The sequence below is a fragment of the Schistocerca cancellata genome, chromosome 1 (genome assembly GCF_023864275.1).
Source record: "Schistocerca cancellata isolate TAMUIC-IGC-003103 chromosome 1, iqSchCanc2.1, whole genome shotgun sequence".
Taxonomy (NCBI): Eukaryota; Metazoa; Arthropoda; class Insecta; order Orthoptera; family Acrididae; genus Schistocerca; species Schistocerca cancellata.
In genome coordinates this window covers 641,216,876-641,236,706 of record NC_064626.1, presented here as the reverse complement: position 1 = coordinate 641,236,706, position 19,831 = coordinate 641,216,876, and the positions used below count along the sequence as shown (strand labels likewise).

At 45.7% G+C, this 19,831-nt stretch overlaps 1 protein-coding gene across 1 annotated transcript in view; it reads left to right on the top strand.

The window, feature by feature from the left end:
* Positions 1-19,831, top strand: part of LOC126091188 (toll-like receptor 2) — an 84,424-nt gene that overhangs the window by 49,407 nt on the left and 15,186 nt on the right. The window contains exons 6-7 of the mRNA XM_049907044.1: positions 5,259-5,471; positions 12,240-12,347. Coding sequence (XP_049763001.1) covers positions 5,259-5,471; positions 12,240-12,347 — 321 coding nt within the window. The remainder of the gene's footprint in view (positions 1-5,258; positions 5,472-12,239; positions 12,348-19,831) is intronic.

Here is a 19,831-nt window from a genome sequence, read left to right as displayed (position 1 = left end):
TCACTTTTTACCTTCTCGGTTCAACTAGTCTCCAATATCCTTCGATAACTCCACAGCTCAATCACTTCGATTTTCTTTTGTTCTGGTTTTCTCACTATCCTTCATTCACTACGATACAACGCTTTGCTCCAAAAATGCGTAGTTCACTTCTATTTCCTCATCATTCGTCCACCATGCTTTATTTTAATCCCAAATTAGCAGAAATCCTCCGCTTACTAATTGATTTCTCCTTTCTTTGGTTTGTAATGAATTAATATTCTGTGCTCATTAGACAGGTCCCTGTAATTCTCTTTCAGTTTCGCTGAGGATAGCGATGTCATCACTGAACCTTACTGTACCAGATGGTATGGTAAGACAATAATCATATCCGCTCAATGCAGTGGTAGGCGGAGTGCAAACTTGACGCGTGCCCGATTCGCAGTAGTATGGGTATTGAGAGATACACCAAAATGTAGACAAGAGACGGGGTACTGGCATAGATAAAGCTATGAGGAGGGGTCATCGTGGCTTGGGCTTGGGTAGTTCAGTCAGTGGAGCACTTGCCCGCAAAAGGCAAAGTTACCGAGCTCGAATCTCGGACTAGCACAAGGTTTTAACCTGCCTGGAAGTTTCATACCAACACTAGGTGTGTCTGTGCCGCGTGTGAGCACACGGAAAGAACCACACAACTCAGTGAGCTGATTCTTATATGAGTCTCGCTTTGCGAGTAAAAAATAAAAAATCGGATACCCTCTGGGACCACTAAATCACTCTAGTGGCCACGCTGACTCACGCTGCTGGTGCCCTGTACAGATTTGTTCCAAATCCGTCACGGCTGCCTCATTTTCAAGCCTGAGCTACTGAGACTGCACTGAAAGTGCGTGAATTTGATGACATCCAAAATTGGCAATACATACACTCCTGGAAATTGAAATAAGAACACCGTGAATTCATTGTCCCAGGAAGGGGAAACTTTATTGACACATTCCTGGGGTCAGATACATCACATGATCACACTGACAGAACCACAGGCACATAGACACAGGCAACAGAGCATGCACAATGTCGGCACTAGTACAGTGTATATCCACCTTTCGCAGCAATGCAGGCTGCTATTCTCCCATGGAGACGATCGTAGAGATGCTGGATGTAGTCCTGTGGAACGGCTTGCCATGCCATTTCCACCTGGCGCCTCAGTTGGACCAGCGTTCGTGCTGGACGTGCAGACCGCGTGAGACGACGCTTCATCCAGTCCCAAACATGCTCAATGGGGGACAGATCCGGAGATCTTGCTGGCCAGGGTAGTTGACTTACACCTTCTAGAGCACGTTGGGTGGCACGGGATACATGCGGACGTGCATTGTCCTGTTGGAACAGCAAGTTCCCTTGCCGGTCTAGGAATGGTAGAACGATGGGTTCGATGACGGTTTGGATGTACCGTGCACTATTCAGTGTCCCCTCGACAATCACCAGTGGTGTACGGCCAGTGTAGGAGATCGCTCCCCACACCATGATGCCGGGTGTTGGCCCTGTGTGCCTCGGTCGTATGCAGTCCTGATTGTGGCGCTCACCTGCACGGCGCCAAACACGCATACGACCATCATTGGCACCAAGGCAGAAGCGACTCTCATCGCTGAAGACGACACGTCTCCATTCGTCCCTCCATTCACGCCTGTCGCGACACCACTGGAGGCGGGCTGCACGATGTTGGGGCGTGAGCGGAAGACGGCCTAACGGTGTGCGGGACCGTAGCCCAGCTTCATGGAGACGGTTGCGAATGGTCCTCGCCGATACCCCAGGAGCAACAGTGTCCCTAATTTGCTGGGAAGTGGCGGTGCGGTCCCCTACGGCACTGCGTAGGATCCTACGGTCTTGGCGTGCATCCGTGCGTCGCTGCGGTCCGGTCCCAGGTCGACGGGCACGTGCACCTTCCGCCGACCACTGGCGACAACATCGATGTACTATGGAGACCTCACGCCCCACGTGTTGAGCAATTGGGCGGTACGTCCACCCGGCCTCCCGCATGCCCACTATACGCCCTCGCTCAAAGTCCGTCAACTGCACATACGGTTCACGTCCACGCTGTCGCGGCATGCTACCAGTGTTAAAGACTGCGATGGAGCTCCGTATGCCACGGCAAACTGGCTGACACTGACGGCGGCGGTGCACAAATGCTGCGCAGCTAGCGCCATTCGACGGCCAACACCGCGGTTCCTGGTGTGTCCGCTGTGCCGTGCGTGTGATCATTGTTTGTACAGCCCTCTCGCAGTGTCCGGAGCAAGTATGGTGGGTCTGACACACCGGTGTCAATGTGTTCTTTTTTCCATTTCCAGGAGTGTACATCACGCAGTAACGGTAGATATATGTCACGATATACATATGCTCACTATAAAAAGTCAGATCAGGCTTGAGAATGAATCAGTCGGTTGGAAACAAGTCGCCAAAATAAACTGATGGCGAATAAAAATTACTACACCAAAAAGAAGCTGTGCGACGTAAACGAAAGTTGTTAGGTGTGTCTCCATATCTGAAAGGTGACGTCTATAAAAATTTCGCGCCAGTCAGGTAAGACTTGTGAGGAATGTAGCAACTGTCAATGATTGCTGGCAGCGGCGGTCACGAGAATGCACAATCGCAAGCAGATCGGGTTCGGGCCGGCCACATGGCACTACCGACAGAGATGACCATAGCGTTCGGCGTATGGCTGTTGCGCTTCGTAGTGCATCCGCAGCAGCAATTTGAGCAGCAATTGGCATCCAGTGTGACAATTAATTGCAAAAAAATTGTTTATTTCATGGACAGGTCCTAGCAAGGCGGCCTATAGCATGCATTCCGCCATTTTCGATTTCCGTTGTGTCAAGCGAGAGCTCGATGTAGGTCAGGGTGGAGGTGTGTTATGTTTTCTGATGATAGCTGGTTCTGCCTCGGTGCCAGTGAGGGCCGAGTGTTGGTTAGAATGAGGCCACGTGAGGGCCTGCAACCAACCTGTCTGCGTACTAGACACACTGTACCTATACCTGGAGTTACGGTCTGGCGTGCGATTTCGTATGATAGCAGAACCATTCTCTTGGTTACCCCACGCACCCCGGCTACTAATTTGTAGCAGAGGTTGAAAATACCGCTTCAGTTGTAAAGTATTTTATTTTCACACTATCGGTTTCTGACTGTTATAAGCCCGTCCTCAGGTGTCGTAGCTGTGCTGTGGTCCCCCAGCGCCGCGTGTACCAGGCGCGGTGTGCTGCGCTCATAGACAGCATACCGCGCCTGGTTCACGCAGCGCTCGGGGACCACAGCACAGCTACGAGATGGGCTTACAACAGTCCGAAACCGGTCGTGTGAAAATAAAGTAATTTACAACTCAAGCGGTATTTTGAACCTCTGCTATAATGCTCAGATGCGGATGTTCTAACAGAACTGTTTGTAATTTGTAGCCAATCTACATCTACATCTATACTCCGCGAGCCACCTTACGGTGTGTGACGGAGGGTACTTATTGTACCACTATCTGTTCCCCCCTTCCCTGTTCCATTCACGAATTGTGCGTGGGAAGAACGACTGCTTGTAAGTCTCCGTATTTGCTCTAATTTCTCGGATCTTTTCGTTGTGATCATTACGCGAGATATATGTGGGCGGTAGTAATATGTTGCCCATCTCTTCCCGGAATGTGCTCTCTCGTAATTTCGATAATAAACCTCTCCGTGCCGGCCGCGGTGGTCTAGCGGTTCTAGGCGCTCAGTCCGGAGCCGCGCGACTGCTGCGGTCGCAGGTTCGAATCCTGCCTCGGGCATGGATGTGTGTGATGTCCTTAGGTTAGTTAGGTTTAAGTAGTTCTAAGTTCTAGGGGACTGATGACCATAGATGTTAAGTCCCATAGTGCTCAGAGGCGCGCGCGCGCCTCTCCGTATTGCGTAACGCCTTTCTTGAAGTGTCCGCCACTGGAGCTTGTTCAGCATCTCCGTAACGCTCTCGCGCTGACTAAATGTCCCCATGACGAATCGCGCTGCTTTTCGCTGGATCATGTCTATCTCTTCTATTAATCCAACCTGGTAAGGGTCCCATACTGATGAGCAATACTCAAGAATCGGACGAACAAGCGTTTTGTAAGCTACTTCTTTCGTCGATGAGTCACATTTTCTTAGAATTCTTCCTATGAATCTCAACCTGGCGCCTGCTTTTCCCACTATTTGTTTTATGTGATCATTCCACTTCAGATCGCTCCGGATAGTAACTCCTAAGTATTTTACGGTCGTTACCGCTTCCAATGATTTACCACCTATGGCATAATCGTACTGGAATGGATTTCTGCCCCTATGTATGCGCATTATATTACATTTATCTACGTTTAGGGAAAGCTGCCAGCTGTCGCACCATGCATTAATCCTCTGCAGGTCTTCCTGGAGTACGTACGAGTCTTCTGATGTTGCTACTTTCTTGTAGACAACCGTGTCATCTGCAAATAGCCTCACGGAGCTACCGATGTTGTCAACTAAGTCATTTATGTATATTGTAAACAATAAAGGTCCTATCACGCTTCCTTGCGGTACTCCCGAAATTACCTCTACATCTGCAGATTTTGAACCGTTAAGAATGACATGTTGTGTTCTTTCTTCTAGGAAATCCTGAATCCAATCACGAATCTGGTGATTCGACCTGTTGTGTTGCGACTCATGATCGGGGTTCAAGGGGGGTGGGGGTTCCCAACGGGATAACGCTCACGTGTATACCGCTGTTTTAACCCAAATGCTCTACAGAGTGTCGTCATGTTGTTTCGGCGTGCTCGATCACCAGCTGTGTCTCCAATCGATCACATTTGGGACATAACTGGACAACAAGTACCGCTTCATTCATAAACTACATTAACCGTCCCTGCGTTGATCAAGCATGAAACTCCATCCCACAAACTATCATGTGCCACCTGTACAACATAAAGCATGCACGTTTGAGGGCTTGCATTCAATGTTCTGGAGGTAACATCGATTATTAATGTATCTGCATTTCGCACTTGCAATGACTTATCTCGCGCTTACTTTAACCTTTGATCTTGCAGTGTTGATCACTTACATATGTTACCTAGACAAATGTGTTCCCGAAATTTCATTACTCTAAATTAATTAGTTTTTTGTGTTGCGATATTTTTTTCCGGTACTGTGTATGTACTTGAACTGTAACGTGTTTGTAACAAGTTCTTCATGAAAAAGTGATTTGGTGGTCCTTCATCAGTAAAATGCTGAAATTGCGTAGCCTCGCACAGTGGCTGTAGTTTGCTGATGCTGCCGTAGCGCGTCGGCGGGCGGCCCGCGCGTGGTGCGGCCGCTGCGGCCGGTGTGCTCCGGCCCGTGGACAGCTGCCGGCACGCCGCTGCTGCAGGCGCCCTCTCTGCAGGACTCGCCGCGCTGCCCCGGCTCCGCCCGCCACGTGGCGCAGTTCGCGCTGCTCTGCCTCTCGCTGCTGGCGGTCGTCGCCGTCGTCTGCGCTGTCTGCTACTGCCGCAGGTCAGGTCCACTGCTTCAAACCTTGCTTGAAAATTTGATTCAGGCACACTCCTGCACAAAAAACATGCACCTCTAAGCAGTTATGCGAAAGGGGCCGAAATCGGTAGATGTGATGTACATGTACAGATAAACCGTTTATTAAAATTTCAGAATACTTGGATCAACTATTTGAGAGGAAGACTTTCACAAATTGAGGAAGTCAGCCGGCAGCTTTGGCCGAGCGGCTCTAGGCACTTCAGTCCGGAACTCTGCTGCTGCTACGGTCGCAGGTTCGAATCCTGCCTCGGGCATCATGGATGTGTGTGAAGTCCTTAGGTTAGTTAGGTTGAAGTAGTTGTAAGTCTAGGGGACAGATGACCTCAGATGTTAAGTCCCATAGTGCTCAGAGCCATTTGAAATTTTTTTTGGGAAGTCAATAACGTGGTGATCCACGTCTGGCCGTTGTCCAAGCACTATTTCGGCTTGGCGTTGATTGACAAAGTTGTTGAATGTCATACTAACGGATATCGTGACAGATTCTGTCCAACTGACACGCGAGATTGTCAAACTTCCGAGCTGGTTGGAGAGCCCTGCCCTTAATGTTCCAAATGTGCTCAGCTGGGCGGAAGAGATAAAATGGTTCAAATGGCTCTGAGCACTATGGGACTCAACTGCTGTGGTCATAAGTCCCCTAGAACTTAGAACTACTTAAACCTAACTAACCTAAGGATATCACACACATCCATGCCCGAGGCAGGATTCGAACCTGCGACCCTAGCGGTCGTGCGGTTCCAGACTGTAGCGCCTTTAACCGCTCGGCCACTCCGGTTGGCGAAGTGGCCACGCGGTTCTGGCGCTGCAGTCTGGAACCGCGAGACCGCTACGGTCGCAGGTTCGAATCCTCCCTCGGGCATGGATGTGTGTGATGTCCTTAGGTTAGTTAGGTTTAACTAGTTCTAAGTTCTAGGGGACTAATGACCTCAGCAGTTGAGTCCCATAGTGCTCAGAGCCATTTGAACCATTTGAACTCCGGCTGGCGGAGAAGAGATAGGTGACCCTGTTGTCCAAGGTAGGACAGGAAGACAAGCAGTAGAAACTCTCCCTGTGTGAGGGCGTGCATATCTTGCTGAAAAGTAAACCCGTGATTGGGTTGCCACGGAGGACAACAAAACGGGGTGTAGAATATCGTCGACGTAACTCTATGTTGTAAGGGTGTTACAGATGACAACCAAAGGCACCCCGCTATTAAACGAAGCGGCACACCAGAGCGTCAATCCTGGTTGTCGAGCCGATGATGGTCAGGCTGGTGTCCCGCCACTGTCTGGAGCGTCTCCAGACGCATCTTCGCTGGTCATAGGGGCCACTTCGAAGCGGGATTCATCACTGAAGACTATTCTGCTTCAGTGTATGGGAGTCCCACTTCGCATGAGCCCTGAATTCCAGCAAAGACGTCTCTTGAGACACCCCAAACAGTGGTGGGATACCAACCCGCCTGTTGCTGTGGGATAAAACCTAAATGTCGGCCGCCATATGACCCGACAGCCAGGAGTGACGATCTGTGGTACCATTTTATTTCATGGCGCGACCTCTTTCGTCGTTATCCGTGGCACCTTCACAGTACAGAGCCTCGTCGACAATATTCTATGCCCCGTTTTGTTCACCTTCATGGGTGACACAAACGGCGACGATTTCTGCTGCTTCTCTTCGTGCTTTGCAACTCCTTCCTTGGCCAGCGAGGTCATCTGATCTCGCCCCAATTCAAAATGTTTGGAGAATTATTGGCATGGCCCTCCAAGAGGCTAGGGATTTAGACGATATCAGGCACCAATTGGATAGAATCTGGCACGATATCCTTTTGGAGGACATCCAACAACTCTGTCACTCAATGCCAGTATAGTGACCGGATGTCTACTGAGTTGCTCAATTCGTGAAACTTTTTCTCGTGATTCAGTCAAGCAAGTTTTCTGAAATTATTATCGTTTGTCTGTACATGTACATCACAGTTATCGATTTCCGTCCCATTCGGATGATTACTTTGTGGCATGTAGCTTTTTTTCTCTTTCTATATTTCCTTGAGTTCGGTGGAACACATCCAACGAGATGATCTTATGCATTTGTCGTCTTCGAATTTCTTCATCCTTATAAGATTTCTTAGAAGTTTCGAAGGTCAGCGCATGGAAACTTCCTTCTTTGATTTTTCCCACTAGAGTTCAGTCGTTTACGCCTTCTAGTAGTCTAGATTACTGTAATCGAAAGCTGCTAACTCCTCCCATTTATCACTCAACCAATATATAATCACAACACCAAAGCTACCCCATCCATTCTGTATCAGTCTTTTTCTACATCCTCATTACTACAGGACTGGACAAAAATATGCAGAAACCACGAAAAATGCATGCTTGAACATAAATTCAGAGGCTAGATGAGGCAGCAGGTTCAGCTGTTGTATGTGCCTGCCGACGGCAACGTATGTTCTTAATACGTTGCAAATGTTAACCGTTGAGTTTTGTGTTGTCCGTGCATATTCTGAAAGCTAAGCAAATGGTTGGTGTTCGTGTGGTGGGTGCTTCTATAGCCGAGGTATCCAAAGTGTTTGGTGAATCTAAAGGCTCCATATTGAAGATTTACCCTTAGGTGGCAGAAGGCATGGGATAGCGATATGCTTATATACAAGTGGCAGTATTGACGCATACACACGGTATAAAAAGGCAGTACTTTGGCGGAACAGTCATTTATACTCAGGTGATTCGTGTGAGAAGGTTTCCGATGTGATTACGGCCGCATGACGGGAATTAATGGACTCTGAGCGCGGAATGTTGGTTATAACTAGACACGAGACATTCCATTTGGAAATCGTTAGAGATTTCATTACTACGTGATCCACAGTGTCAAGAGTGATTCATAAATACCACCACGGATATCGCAGTGGCGAACGGCCTCCACTTAGCGACCGTGAGCAGCTGCGTTTGCACTGAGTCGTCAGTGCTAACTGACATGAAATACTGTTTTAAATGCTCGCAGAAATTAATTTAGGATGTACGACAAACATATCCGTTAGGACAGTGCATCAAAACTTGACGTTAATAGGCCATGGCAGCAGATGACAGACGTGAGTGCCTTTGCAAAGCAGCATATTGCTTCCAGTGTCTCTCCTGGGTTCGTGACCATATCGGTCGGACCCTAGAGGACTGGAAAACAGTCGACTGGTAAGATGAGTCCCCATTTCAGATGGTAAGAGCTGATGGTAGCCTTCGAGTTTCGCGCAGACCCCACGGAAGCCATGGACACATGTTGTCAACAGGGCAATGTGCATGCTGGTGGTGGCTCCATAATGGTGTGGGCTGTGTTTACATGGAATATACCGAGCCCATGGTCCAACTGAACGGAGCGTTGGCGGGAAATGGTTTTATTCGGCTACTTGGGGATAGTTTTCAGCAGTTCATAGGCTTCATGTTCCCAGGCAACGGTAGAATTTTTATGGATGACAGTGCGCCATATCACTGGGCCGCAGTTGTTCGCGATTGGTCTGAAGAACATTCTGAACAGTTCTAGTGAATGGTTTAGTCATCCAGATTGCCCAGAATGAATCCCATCGAACATTTGTGGGACATGATCTAGAGATAATTTCGTGCGCATACTCCTGCACCGGCCACACCTTCGCAGTTGTGGATGACTATAAATGCAGCACAGTTCAATATTCCTGCACAAGACTTCCAACGACTTGTTGTGTCCATGCCGCGTCGAGATGCTGCACTACGCTGGACCAAAGTAGCTTCGACACAATACACATTACTTTTGTCACTCGTTGTATACCGCGTACAAGGAAAAGAGAGAAAGCCACAACGTGGACACAGTGTGTGTTGTGTGCTCGTGACAGACGATGATTGAAGAGGATTATGACGAAAAATAATATTACAACAGCGGAAGCGAATGTTGCACATGTGAAACCTGTCAGCGCCAAAAGTAACACGAAGAGATCTCCATAAACTGGGAACCGCAGGGCGAGCTAGAAATCCAAAACCACATCATCAGTGATACAATCCCCGTAATAAGTAAACCCGGTGCCAGAGCCATAAAACCAGGCCTATAGAGCGATACCAGAAAGTCATTTAATCGGGTGACTCTTGTTTCATATTGTTTCCAACTCCTGACCAGGTTTACTTCCAAGATTATAATTGTAGTAGTCATATCGCCGAATTCCATGCGCCCCATGGTTTGCAAGGTCACGTTATTGCCAAGGTTTATGAGACCAATCTGGCTGGTCTATTTCATTCCATGGTACAGTATTCGTTCCTCAACGGTGATGTTGTGCTTCAAGATGTCAGGGCCCCTGTTCACACAGCTCGCATCGTTCAGGACAGGTTTTCCTGAGCACGAGGATGAATTGTCGCACCTCTCCTGGCCATGAAAAGCACAAGATTACAATATTATTGAGCCTTTGAAGTCTACTTTGGAGAGAAGAGTGCCTGGTAGCGATCCACCTCCACCATCGTTACCTGAACGTGCCACTATTGTGCAGATAGAAACCAAAACAGCACCAGTATTTATCCACTTCAATACGACTGGAGACTGTTATAAAATCCATCGATTTTCGTGCACCGTTTTAGGCACAGTGATGTGTTGTGTTTTTGGTGTTTCCATATTTTTGTCAACCCTCTGTACATGAATCCATTAATCTCCTCATATAATCTAAGTCCACTGTTCTGATCTTGCCCCTTCTTATGTTGGTAAGTGGTCACCTTTCTGCATCGTAAGAAGTTACATATATTCAATATCACTATGGAATATTTTGCTGTGTTCTGTCGACTATTACTATCGTTCCAAATCAGTCCATGTGGAGAATTCGTCTCTATTTTGCCGCCCGTGGCTTTTTTGCGGGCGCTTTCACTACGTTATGACAATGCCTAAACGATGCCTAAATATTTAAAAATTTTATATTTTTATTTTCTTATCAAGCAATAGAAAATCCGTTCTTTCGTTACCAATATACGTGTACGCCTACTCTTTATTTTCAAAATTTAGTTCTAGACCTCAGCTGAAACTTTCTAGAATGTGTTCCATAGCGTATATGCTAATTTCGATGGTTATTTGATCGATTGCAACATTCCGTCCTGTCCATTTAACATACTCATATTTTAACATGTTTTGTCTATACCTTCAGCGCTTGGCTCATCCTTATGTTAAAAAGTAGACAGACTGTAACTTTCCTTAAGGATTTTCATGGCTTTAACAGTTTCTATTACTCTGTTTCCCAGCTTTACTTTTGCTTCTGTCTCCTTGTGGAATCTCGTAATTCTATAAAGCCGTTCATCTCGTACTTTTAGACTCTTCATGCCACATGCAATCTTCGTATGCTTAACATGCTTGTTCAACAGAAGTCACGTGCCTTTTCCTGTTACTAGCTACATTCTTCAGTCTTATAGTGGATATTATCTAAACATGATCTACCTGTTGTAATGCCACCTTGTACCTCGGAGAAATTTTTCAATCTTCTTCCTTAAAGATACTAGAGGAAAGTTTTGTTATTCCATGCACTACACAAATTCCATGCAATTTGGACAACACCGCTTGTTTCCCTTTTTATGGATCTTACTAATAAAAGACAACAAGTAATATCCCCATCTTGTTCTATTTTGTTAAAAAGTACACACAAATATTCCATATTAATTATTAATCTGTAAAACATATCGGGAATTTTATTTGAGATCGCCTTTGGTTAAATCCATGATTAGGGTAAATCAGTCTAACACACCTCATCTCTGAATGTTTTATACTTAATAACGCTCGAAAATGTTCAAATTCGATTTTTGGAGTGCTTTCGGGAAATTCATCATAGTGCGTAGCGAAATTTAAGTCCTATCATTGACCTTGAAATGCTATATAAAAAAAAATCGAAGAAGGCGCCCTTTGAACACATACCTTGTGAAGCCATTTCGCAGTGGTATGATAAGTTGAACATCCTTCTGGTGTCGAAATGATATGTACAATCTAAAGGAGGTGAATTAATTTGCTCTAAGTTATTTGAGAGCGCTTAAAATGAACGTAAATCCTTCATATATCTTGCAGAAACGTTTATCAATTGCTCATCATTACATGTTCACCATTATTTAAACAAATGCAACTCCAGCTGTAAGGTAGAATATTCTATGCTTCAAACTAGCGGTCTTAATGCCGCTCAGACTACAATATATCTGTCATCAACACGAGCCATGTGAAACTCAGTACTGGCCTAGGAGAAGAACAGCAGCAACGTATTCATCGTAAATTTTGACCAATGATTGGTTTGTAACGAATCAATAACCGTTTGTGAATCCCTTACCAGTAGTATACGAGAGTACGAAATTATACTACCACGTTAAGCAGCCTATGTTTCAAACGAGTCAAAGACGTGAATTCTTGAACCACTATCTCTCAGTATACATCACGTCATACATGCATCAATAGCTACTGTACAGAGACCATGGTACGATATGACGAGAGAATATATTTTTCTTGCTGCTACAATTGCAGGTAGTGAGCAATAGAAACTAACGTATATACAAATCTGCCCGAATTTCTTGCTTGCAGAGGCATTAAAAATATGTCTAGGGACGTATTTCCCAATTTTGGCATTGCATCTTCCACGTACACTTTCAAAACGGAAATAGACATTCTCGGCACCTGAGAATTTCCGTGACAAATTTCTCAGCTTTTGTCTGTCTTTTCTGTATAGTTGTCGTTAATACAGTTGAGCAAGAGTTCCATTAAATAACAAAAAAGTGTTTCATTTGTGACCATATGTCCGTCCAGGTATGAGATAACTTACATGATGCACCTGATGGAGATGCGTCGTGAGAGAGTGGCCGCCGAGAGGCGTAATTCAGGCAGCTACAAATACGACGCTTTCGTCTGCTACAGGTGAGTAACGCATTCAGCACTCGCAAATTCCGCGAAACGGCTCTGGCAGACGCACTGCTCTTCCGTTATCTCGGCAATGGTGACCTCTAGTTACTCGTAGTACTGTGCTTGGATCTCACTCTCAAACATTCCGCCGTACAGGAAACTCTACTGTGAGTTTTTTACTTTCCGGAGCTATCATTATAGACTGTTACACTCGTATTTGCATCTAACAATGATCTGATCAAGTTTATCTTGGCATTATAATATAAAATAAAATACACTGATCATCCAAAATATTATGACCAATGCCCACCGCGACGTTGTATGCCGCCTGGTGGCGTTGCGGGCACGTGAAGCGGGAACGAAAGTATGCAAGTGGAGCAGACATGGACGGGTATCAGCCTAGCGAAGATATGGGCCGCAAATGGGGAAATCCATTGATATAAATGACTTTGGCAAAGGGCAGACTATTCGGCGAAGCTGGTCGAATGTTCAGGGGCTACTGTCACGAGCAGCTACGGAAAGAAGTAGGACAGCAAAACGACCACTAGGCGCTGAATGGTTGGGCGTACACGACTCTTCACAGAACGTGGAGTTCGGAGGGGGTTCGGAGGCTTGTCTGCTCTGTAAGGTAGGATAGATGGTGTCTAAGGCATCTCTTCCGAAAGACCACAATGCTTTTGCACACACAAGTGTTTTAGAGCACATCGTTCATCGACATTGTCACACATGGAGCTCCGCAGCAGACCACCCCTACGTGGTCCACGTTGACCTAACGACACCGTCAGTTACGATTACAGCGGGCAAGGGACTATCGGGATTCGACCGGAGATCAATGGAAACATGTCGGCTCTTCGGGTCAATCACATGTTTGCTACACTAGGTCGATGGTCATCCCCACGAATGCCGTCATCGAGGTGAAGGGCGGTTCGAAACGTGCTCCGCGCCACGGACGCAGTATTATGTTATGGGAGACATTCCCCTGCACTTGCATCGGACCTATGGTAGTAATCGAAAATACGCTGACAGCTGCGAACTACCTGCACCCATTTATGCTTGATGTCTTCCCCGACGCCGACGTCATCTTTCAGCAGTATAATTTCCCATGTCTCGGAGCCATAACCGTGCTACAGTGGTTTGAGGAGTATTATAGCGAATTTACGTTGATTACTCGGTGACCAAATTCGCCTGATGTAAATCCTATGGAACCCATCTGGGTCGCTATCGGGCGCCATCACCGCGACCCGTTATTTACGCGAGTTAAATGATCTGTGCGTAGATATCTAATGCCACATACCTCCACAATCCTACCAATAAACAGTCGGATCCTTGATACGCAGAATCACTGATGTATTTTGCTGTGGCCTTCTCCACCAGACATCACAGCACCTAGAGTATCAGCAACCAAACTGACAGACTGCAGCCGCGGGTTGCCCGCTTCGCAGGCACATCAAAGCACTGCACAACCGACAGGCAATATTGATGAACGGCCGCAACAACAACAACAACAACAACACACCAGCGGCCACCAGGGGCCTCTACCGGCCTACATAAACATAAGGAAGAGGTCGCTGCAGATCCCGGAACTATTTTCACACGTGAAACCACGTGATGGAAAATAGTTCATAGGTACTCATCTGCCGAAGCGCTATAAAGGCCGGCGCTCGGCCGCACATCGGCAGTTCATGGACCGCCAGCAGACGTGGATAGCTGCCGCCCCAGCAGCCCTTCTTGGATCTTCTCGCTGATCTCTGGATTAGGCTTGGTATCTACATCTACATCTACATCTACATCTACATGACTACTCTGCAATTCACATTTAAGTGCTTGACAGAGGGTTCGTCGAACCACAATCATACTATCTGTCTACCATTCCACTCCCGAACAGCGCGCGGGAAAAACGAACACCTAAACCTTTCTGTTCGAGCTCTGATTTCTCTTATTTTATTTTGATGATCATTCCTACCTGTGTAGGTTGGGCTCAACAAAATATTTTCGCATTCGGAAGAGAAAGTTGGTGACTGAAATTTCGTAAATAGATCTCGCCACGACGAAAAACGTCTTTGCTGTAATGACTTCCATCCCAATTCGCGTATCATATCTGCCACACTCTCTCCCCTACTACGTGATAATACAAAACGAGCTGCCCTTTTTTGCACCCTTCCGATGTCCTCCGTCAATCCCACCTGCTAAGGATCCCACACCGCACAGCAATATTCTAACAGAGGACGAACGAGTGTAGTGTAAGCTGTCTCTTTAGTGGACTTGTCGCATCTTCTAAGTGTCCTGCCAATGAAATGCAACCTTTGGCTCGCCTTCCCTACAATATTATCTATGTGGTCTTTCCAACTGAAGTTGTTCGTAATTTTAACACCCAGGTACTTAGTTGAACTGATAGCCTTGAGAACTGTACTATTTATCGAGTAATCGAATTCCAACGGATTTCTTTTGAACTTACGTGGATCACCTCACACATTTCGTTATTTAGCGTCAACTGCCACCTGCCACACCATACAGCAATCTTTTCTAAATCGCTTTGCAACTGATACTGGTCTTCGGATGACGTTACTAGACGGTAAATTACAGCATCATCTGCGAACAACCTAAGAGAACTGCTCAGATTGTCACCCACGTCATTTATATAGATCAGGAACAGCAGAGTTCCCAGGACGCTTTCCTGGGGAACACCTGACATCACTTCAGTTTTACTCGATGATTTACCGTCTATTACTACGAACTGCGACCTTCCTGACAGGAAATCACGAGTCCAGTCGCACAACTGAGACGATACCTCATAGGCCCGCAGCTTGATTAGAAGTCGCTTGTGAGGAACGGTGTCAAAAGCTTTCCGGAAATCTAGAAATACGGAATCAACTTGAGATCCCCTGTCGATAGCGGCCATTACTTCGTGCGAATAAAGAGCTAGCTGCGTTGCACAAGAACGATGTTTTCTGAAACCATGCTGATTACGTATCAATAGATCATTCCCTTCGAGGTGACTCATAATGTTTGAACACAGTATATGCTCCAAAACCCTACTGCAAACCGACGTCAACGATATAGGTCTGTAGTTAGATGGATTACTCCTACAACCCTTCTTAAACACTGGTGCGACCTGCGCAATTTTCCAATCTGTAGGTACAGATCTATCGGTGAGCGAGCGGGTGTATATGAGTGCTAAGTAGGGAGCTATATCGAAGAAGTCTCTGGCGGAGACTAGTAGGAAATTATTTCAGTTGTTTTCTATATGATTCTTGCATGTAGTTGTGATTCGAAGTCGGAACACTGTTTTGTGTTGGTGTCATACTTTTTGGTTAATTGAACAGTTCAATAAATTGTTTTCGGACTTTGATAGATAGTTTCTTCTGCTTACTCAGACATATCATATTTCGTCCCCAAGACGGGCGAAGAACCTATTACGCAGGAGGTCATAATGTTTTGGCTCATCACTATATAACAAGCTGTACTTCTCGCAACAGTATGTGCTTCGTTTTCTACACTGACTGATATTATTCTGTCAATGATAACAGTGTCATGTGCTGTTTTATTGGCTAGTTAAACATTAATTAAATAAAAAGTTATTTCAATGTGTATTCGCAGTACCAACACCTTAAATGACACTATAGGCATATGCGAAGGACATTCACTTGTTGCCTCCAGCAGATTTAGACATTCAAACAACACTTAAACAATACATCAACTCTCGAGATTTCACTGTTATATACAAAAATATTTTCGCAGTTAATTGTATGAACGAGGGATATTCGGAAAGTAAGTTCCGATCGGTCAAGAAATGGAAACCACTGTGAAAATCTAATAAAGTTTTGCACATGTGTGTTCGAAATTGTCTCTAGTATGCCTATCGGTTGCATCTCTTCGCTCTTTTTAGTTCTGAGAGCATGGTGAACACATAAAGATGCATAGCCAAGTATGAGGTCCTGGTGAGAGAATTCGCCTGATGTTATGCAGCCCACATTACAGAACTGTCATACGGTTCCTACTTCGTGGCAGTTCTCGGTCGCAATTTGCAGGGGCAATGAAAATGCTCCTGCAGCGTTTTAGGTAGAAATTATTTGATCACCCGCACTACAGCGGTAATTGGCTCCCTCTGTGTTTCATCTCTGCTCACATTAATTACTGGCTGTGAAGACAACATTTTCGCACAGACAACGAGCTACAGATGAGCGTACATAATTGGCGGGAAGCACAGGCGGCTGCTTTCTATGCTGAGGATATTGGAAAGTTGGTACAACGCTACGACAAATGTCTAAGTCGGAGTGGTGACTATGTAGTGTGTGTGAACATTCCGATGAGCAGAGAATAATCACTTCTAAGAGTGGGAATGGTTTCTATCAACTACTCATTGCAGAAACACCCCAAATCAACGGGTGGGTTAAGAAAGACACTACGAAGGAAATTCGAGAAAAATTGTCTGTATTTGGGATTGCGGACAACTGCACAATGGCGTTCATTAAAGAAGTGGCAAAAATCAAGGATATTTTTCTTGCCTTCAGCAAACAAGTGAAAACTGCGTGTCCACAAATCCGCTTCACGGAGCTACTCATGGCTTGCGGAAAGGTCCGGAAAGAGGAGCAGGCGATGATTTATCTGGTGAGGAGTCGTACCGGTAATTATGGCTAGCATCTGTCACACCAAGAACACGTATTCGCCAATCGGCACACCAAGGGATGCTCGTCATAACATAACAGGTGGCATACAACGGGGTGTCTGGAAGATGAATTCCATGAAGGCGAGACTGGCATTGTACTATACCACTGACCGCAAGGTACCTTGCAGACTATATATCGGTGACAAGGTAAAGAGCGCACACCGATCACCACACCGCACGCCAGTCGACGTGGGGATGATTCCCCTTAACCTGTGCTGCTGAAGTAAACCGCAGATCCTGAGGAGGGGACTGTACATAGTGGCGAGCCCTCGGGTTGTGACCCCCGCTCACTTTGCGCCCACCCCTCCCTTTGGTCTCCAGGAAGGTTCGTTACGAAAAAAATGGTAAAGCGATAAGTGGAAAATCTGGGTTCGTGTCACGATCCGGCACAAATTTTTTGTTGTCGTCATTCCGTTTTGCATGTATTTCATAATGGCTGTAGTTGCCGCAGTGTCTGTTCTGGCAAACAATCATGCATGTCCGAAGGATTCTTGTAAATCGGAATAACACAGGCACTGCGATATCGCATCGTTTTAAGGGTCGATCGTACTTGAGATACCTATAACACTCACTATATAAGGTGCATGCCATCGATTCTTACCCCATTTTATATACAATATTACACACTCTCTTACTACGTTGTGGCGTACTTCTACTGAGACAATAGAACAACAGTTGGTACCTCATTTCAGTCAAGGCTTCCGCTACGTTGTTTCCCTTTAGTTTGAATTATAGAACTGGAGTTTTGTCATATATATTTTTCACACCCGTGGTCTCTCTTATTTCACATAAAAGTCGCTTTTCTCGGCTCAGAAGAGGCAAAATTCTCCTAGTTTCAGCTCGAATAAAAAGAGAAAAAAATATAGCCAGGTGAAATCTAGGAACTCAGTCTTCCACTAAAATTTTCGTACAGTCTTGGAAATAATCATCGTCAATGCGTTACAATATTTACATGATACTGGTTCTTCCAGCGTATTCTTTCAGTTTAAAAGGAAACTTGTTTTCATAGCAACAAGATAAGAAATAATTATTATTTGTGGTGAGTATGAGAGTGAAGGCGATTCTTACTTTTAAAGGGATGGAAAGACGACTCAAGTCTTATTATATATTTCATACACAACTAATGTTGCTTATGGATCACTAGCCTTTTCGACTCATATATTGGACACACCACTTCCTCGCTCTTTCTGTGTCCACATTTTCCTTGCTCTGTCTGTCCATCTGATCCTCCCACGTCTATTGCCTCCTTCCCACTTTCTCCATATTTTCATCTTCTCGTCCCCTCTCTTTGTCCATTTTCTCCATCCCTCTCTCTAACTGTATTTTCTTTTCCTTCCCTTCCCTTCATACCATGTTACTGCCCCCATCTCTCTTTCAATCTACGACTCCCCCTCTTCCTTTCCCACGTGCGCAAGCCACATCTACACCTTCCAGCGACCTCAGTCACTTCCCCCTCCTCGCCTCTGTCCATTTCCTTTCCCCCTCGCTCTCTTCATCCAAGCCTCTACGCATCTCAAGCTGCCCCAGACACGCTCATAGACATGTGTAGCCTCTGCAGTAGACTTCAATAAAGGAGATCAGTACTATTATTACTACAACAGATATGCGATGCAGGGCAGGCTACACATCAGGGGCTTGAAAATCGTTTATTTGCCTTAATGTAACGCCGCCATACAAAGCAGGCTGTTTCTGCTCCAATGTCATTGTGGTCCTCTGGGATGGCTCTTTCCAATCTCATAGAAAAAAGAAAATGAAACGCCATTGTGCTAGCCTCCTTCAGCCGGCTTATCCTGCGTACAGTGCATTTGTAGTCCACAGTGTGATTACTAAACTACTATCAACGAAAAAGCCTACAACAACAGTCCGTCTTTTGTATAACTCCATAAAAAAGTGCATGTCTGAGAATACCCCTATGGCAGCGTAACGAACTGCAACATAAATACCACCATTGTCAATTACATCATCAGCGGCGACGAGAGAAGGCGTATCACATATTTTCACTCGTCGCCGCTTATGCCGCACGAAGTCCTGATGCAACTGGTATCAACAACCCCTTCGTTTTCCTTGTCTTTTTCCTACCTCCTTCCACAATTCATATAATTACGCAAACGCTGCACACTTTGCTCATCACTTATTCACTAGTAATCTAAAAGCGACATCTAGAGTGTTGAATATATAGCTAGAGGTGGAGGTTTCGACTACAAGAGTAAATGTTTCTGTTTTCATTTTCTAATTTTTAGTATGCGTGGTGTAGTATTAAGCTGATTAATCAGTAGGCAGCAATTACTGCAGGTCTTGTACAAAACAGTGCAATAACTAAGTAGTGACACAGAAATGAAATACTATCAACTTTATTATTTCATTTCTTATGATGTGCTATGGGTGTGAAACGATACTGATTGCAGTTGTTCCGTGCGCTGAGTACTTGGGGCGATGAATTTCCTTCTGAGTTTTGCAGCGGCTACTGGAGGAGGGAGGCGTTTCGAAGAAGTTGTTTTTCAGTGACGGAACCAAGATTCGTGTGTGCAGAAAGACGATTGCTTATTTGAACCACAGAACGTCCACACGTTCGAAATTCATCTAGAATTCATATCTTCTTCCAAAGTTTATGGACGTTTTTTCTTTGCAGAGAAATCAGTGACTGATTTCGTGTACGTGGACGTACTGCTGTACAATTACAGCAAGGCAGAGGAAACTTCAGTATGCAACGAGGAATTGTGCCACCACACTCTCTTTCAGACATTCGAACTGCTGCAGGACTGGATTGGACGTGCGTCGCAACGCGACTCTTCTTCAATGGCCCCCACTGCCACCTAGCACCATGTGAGATCTT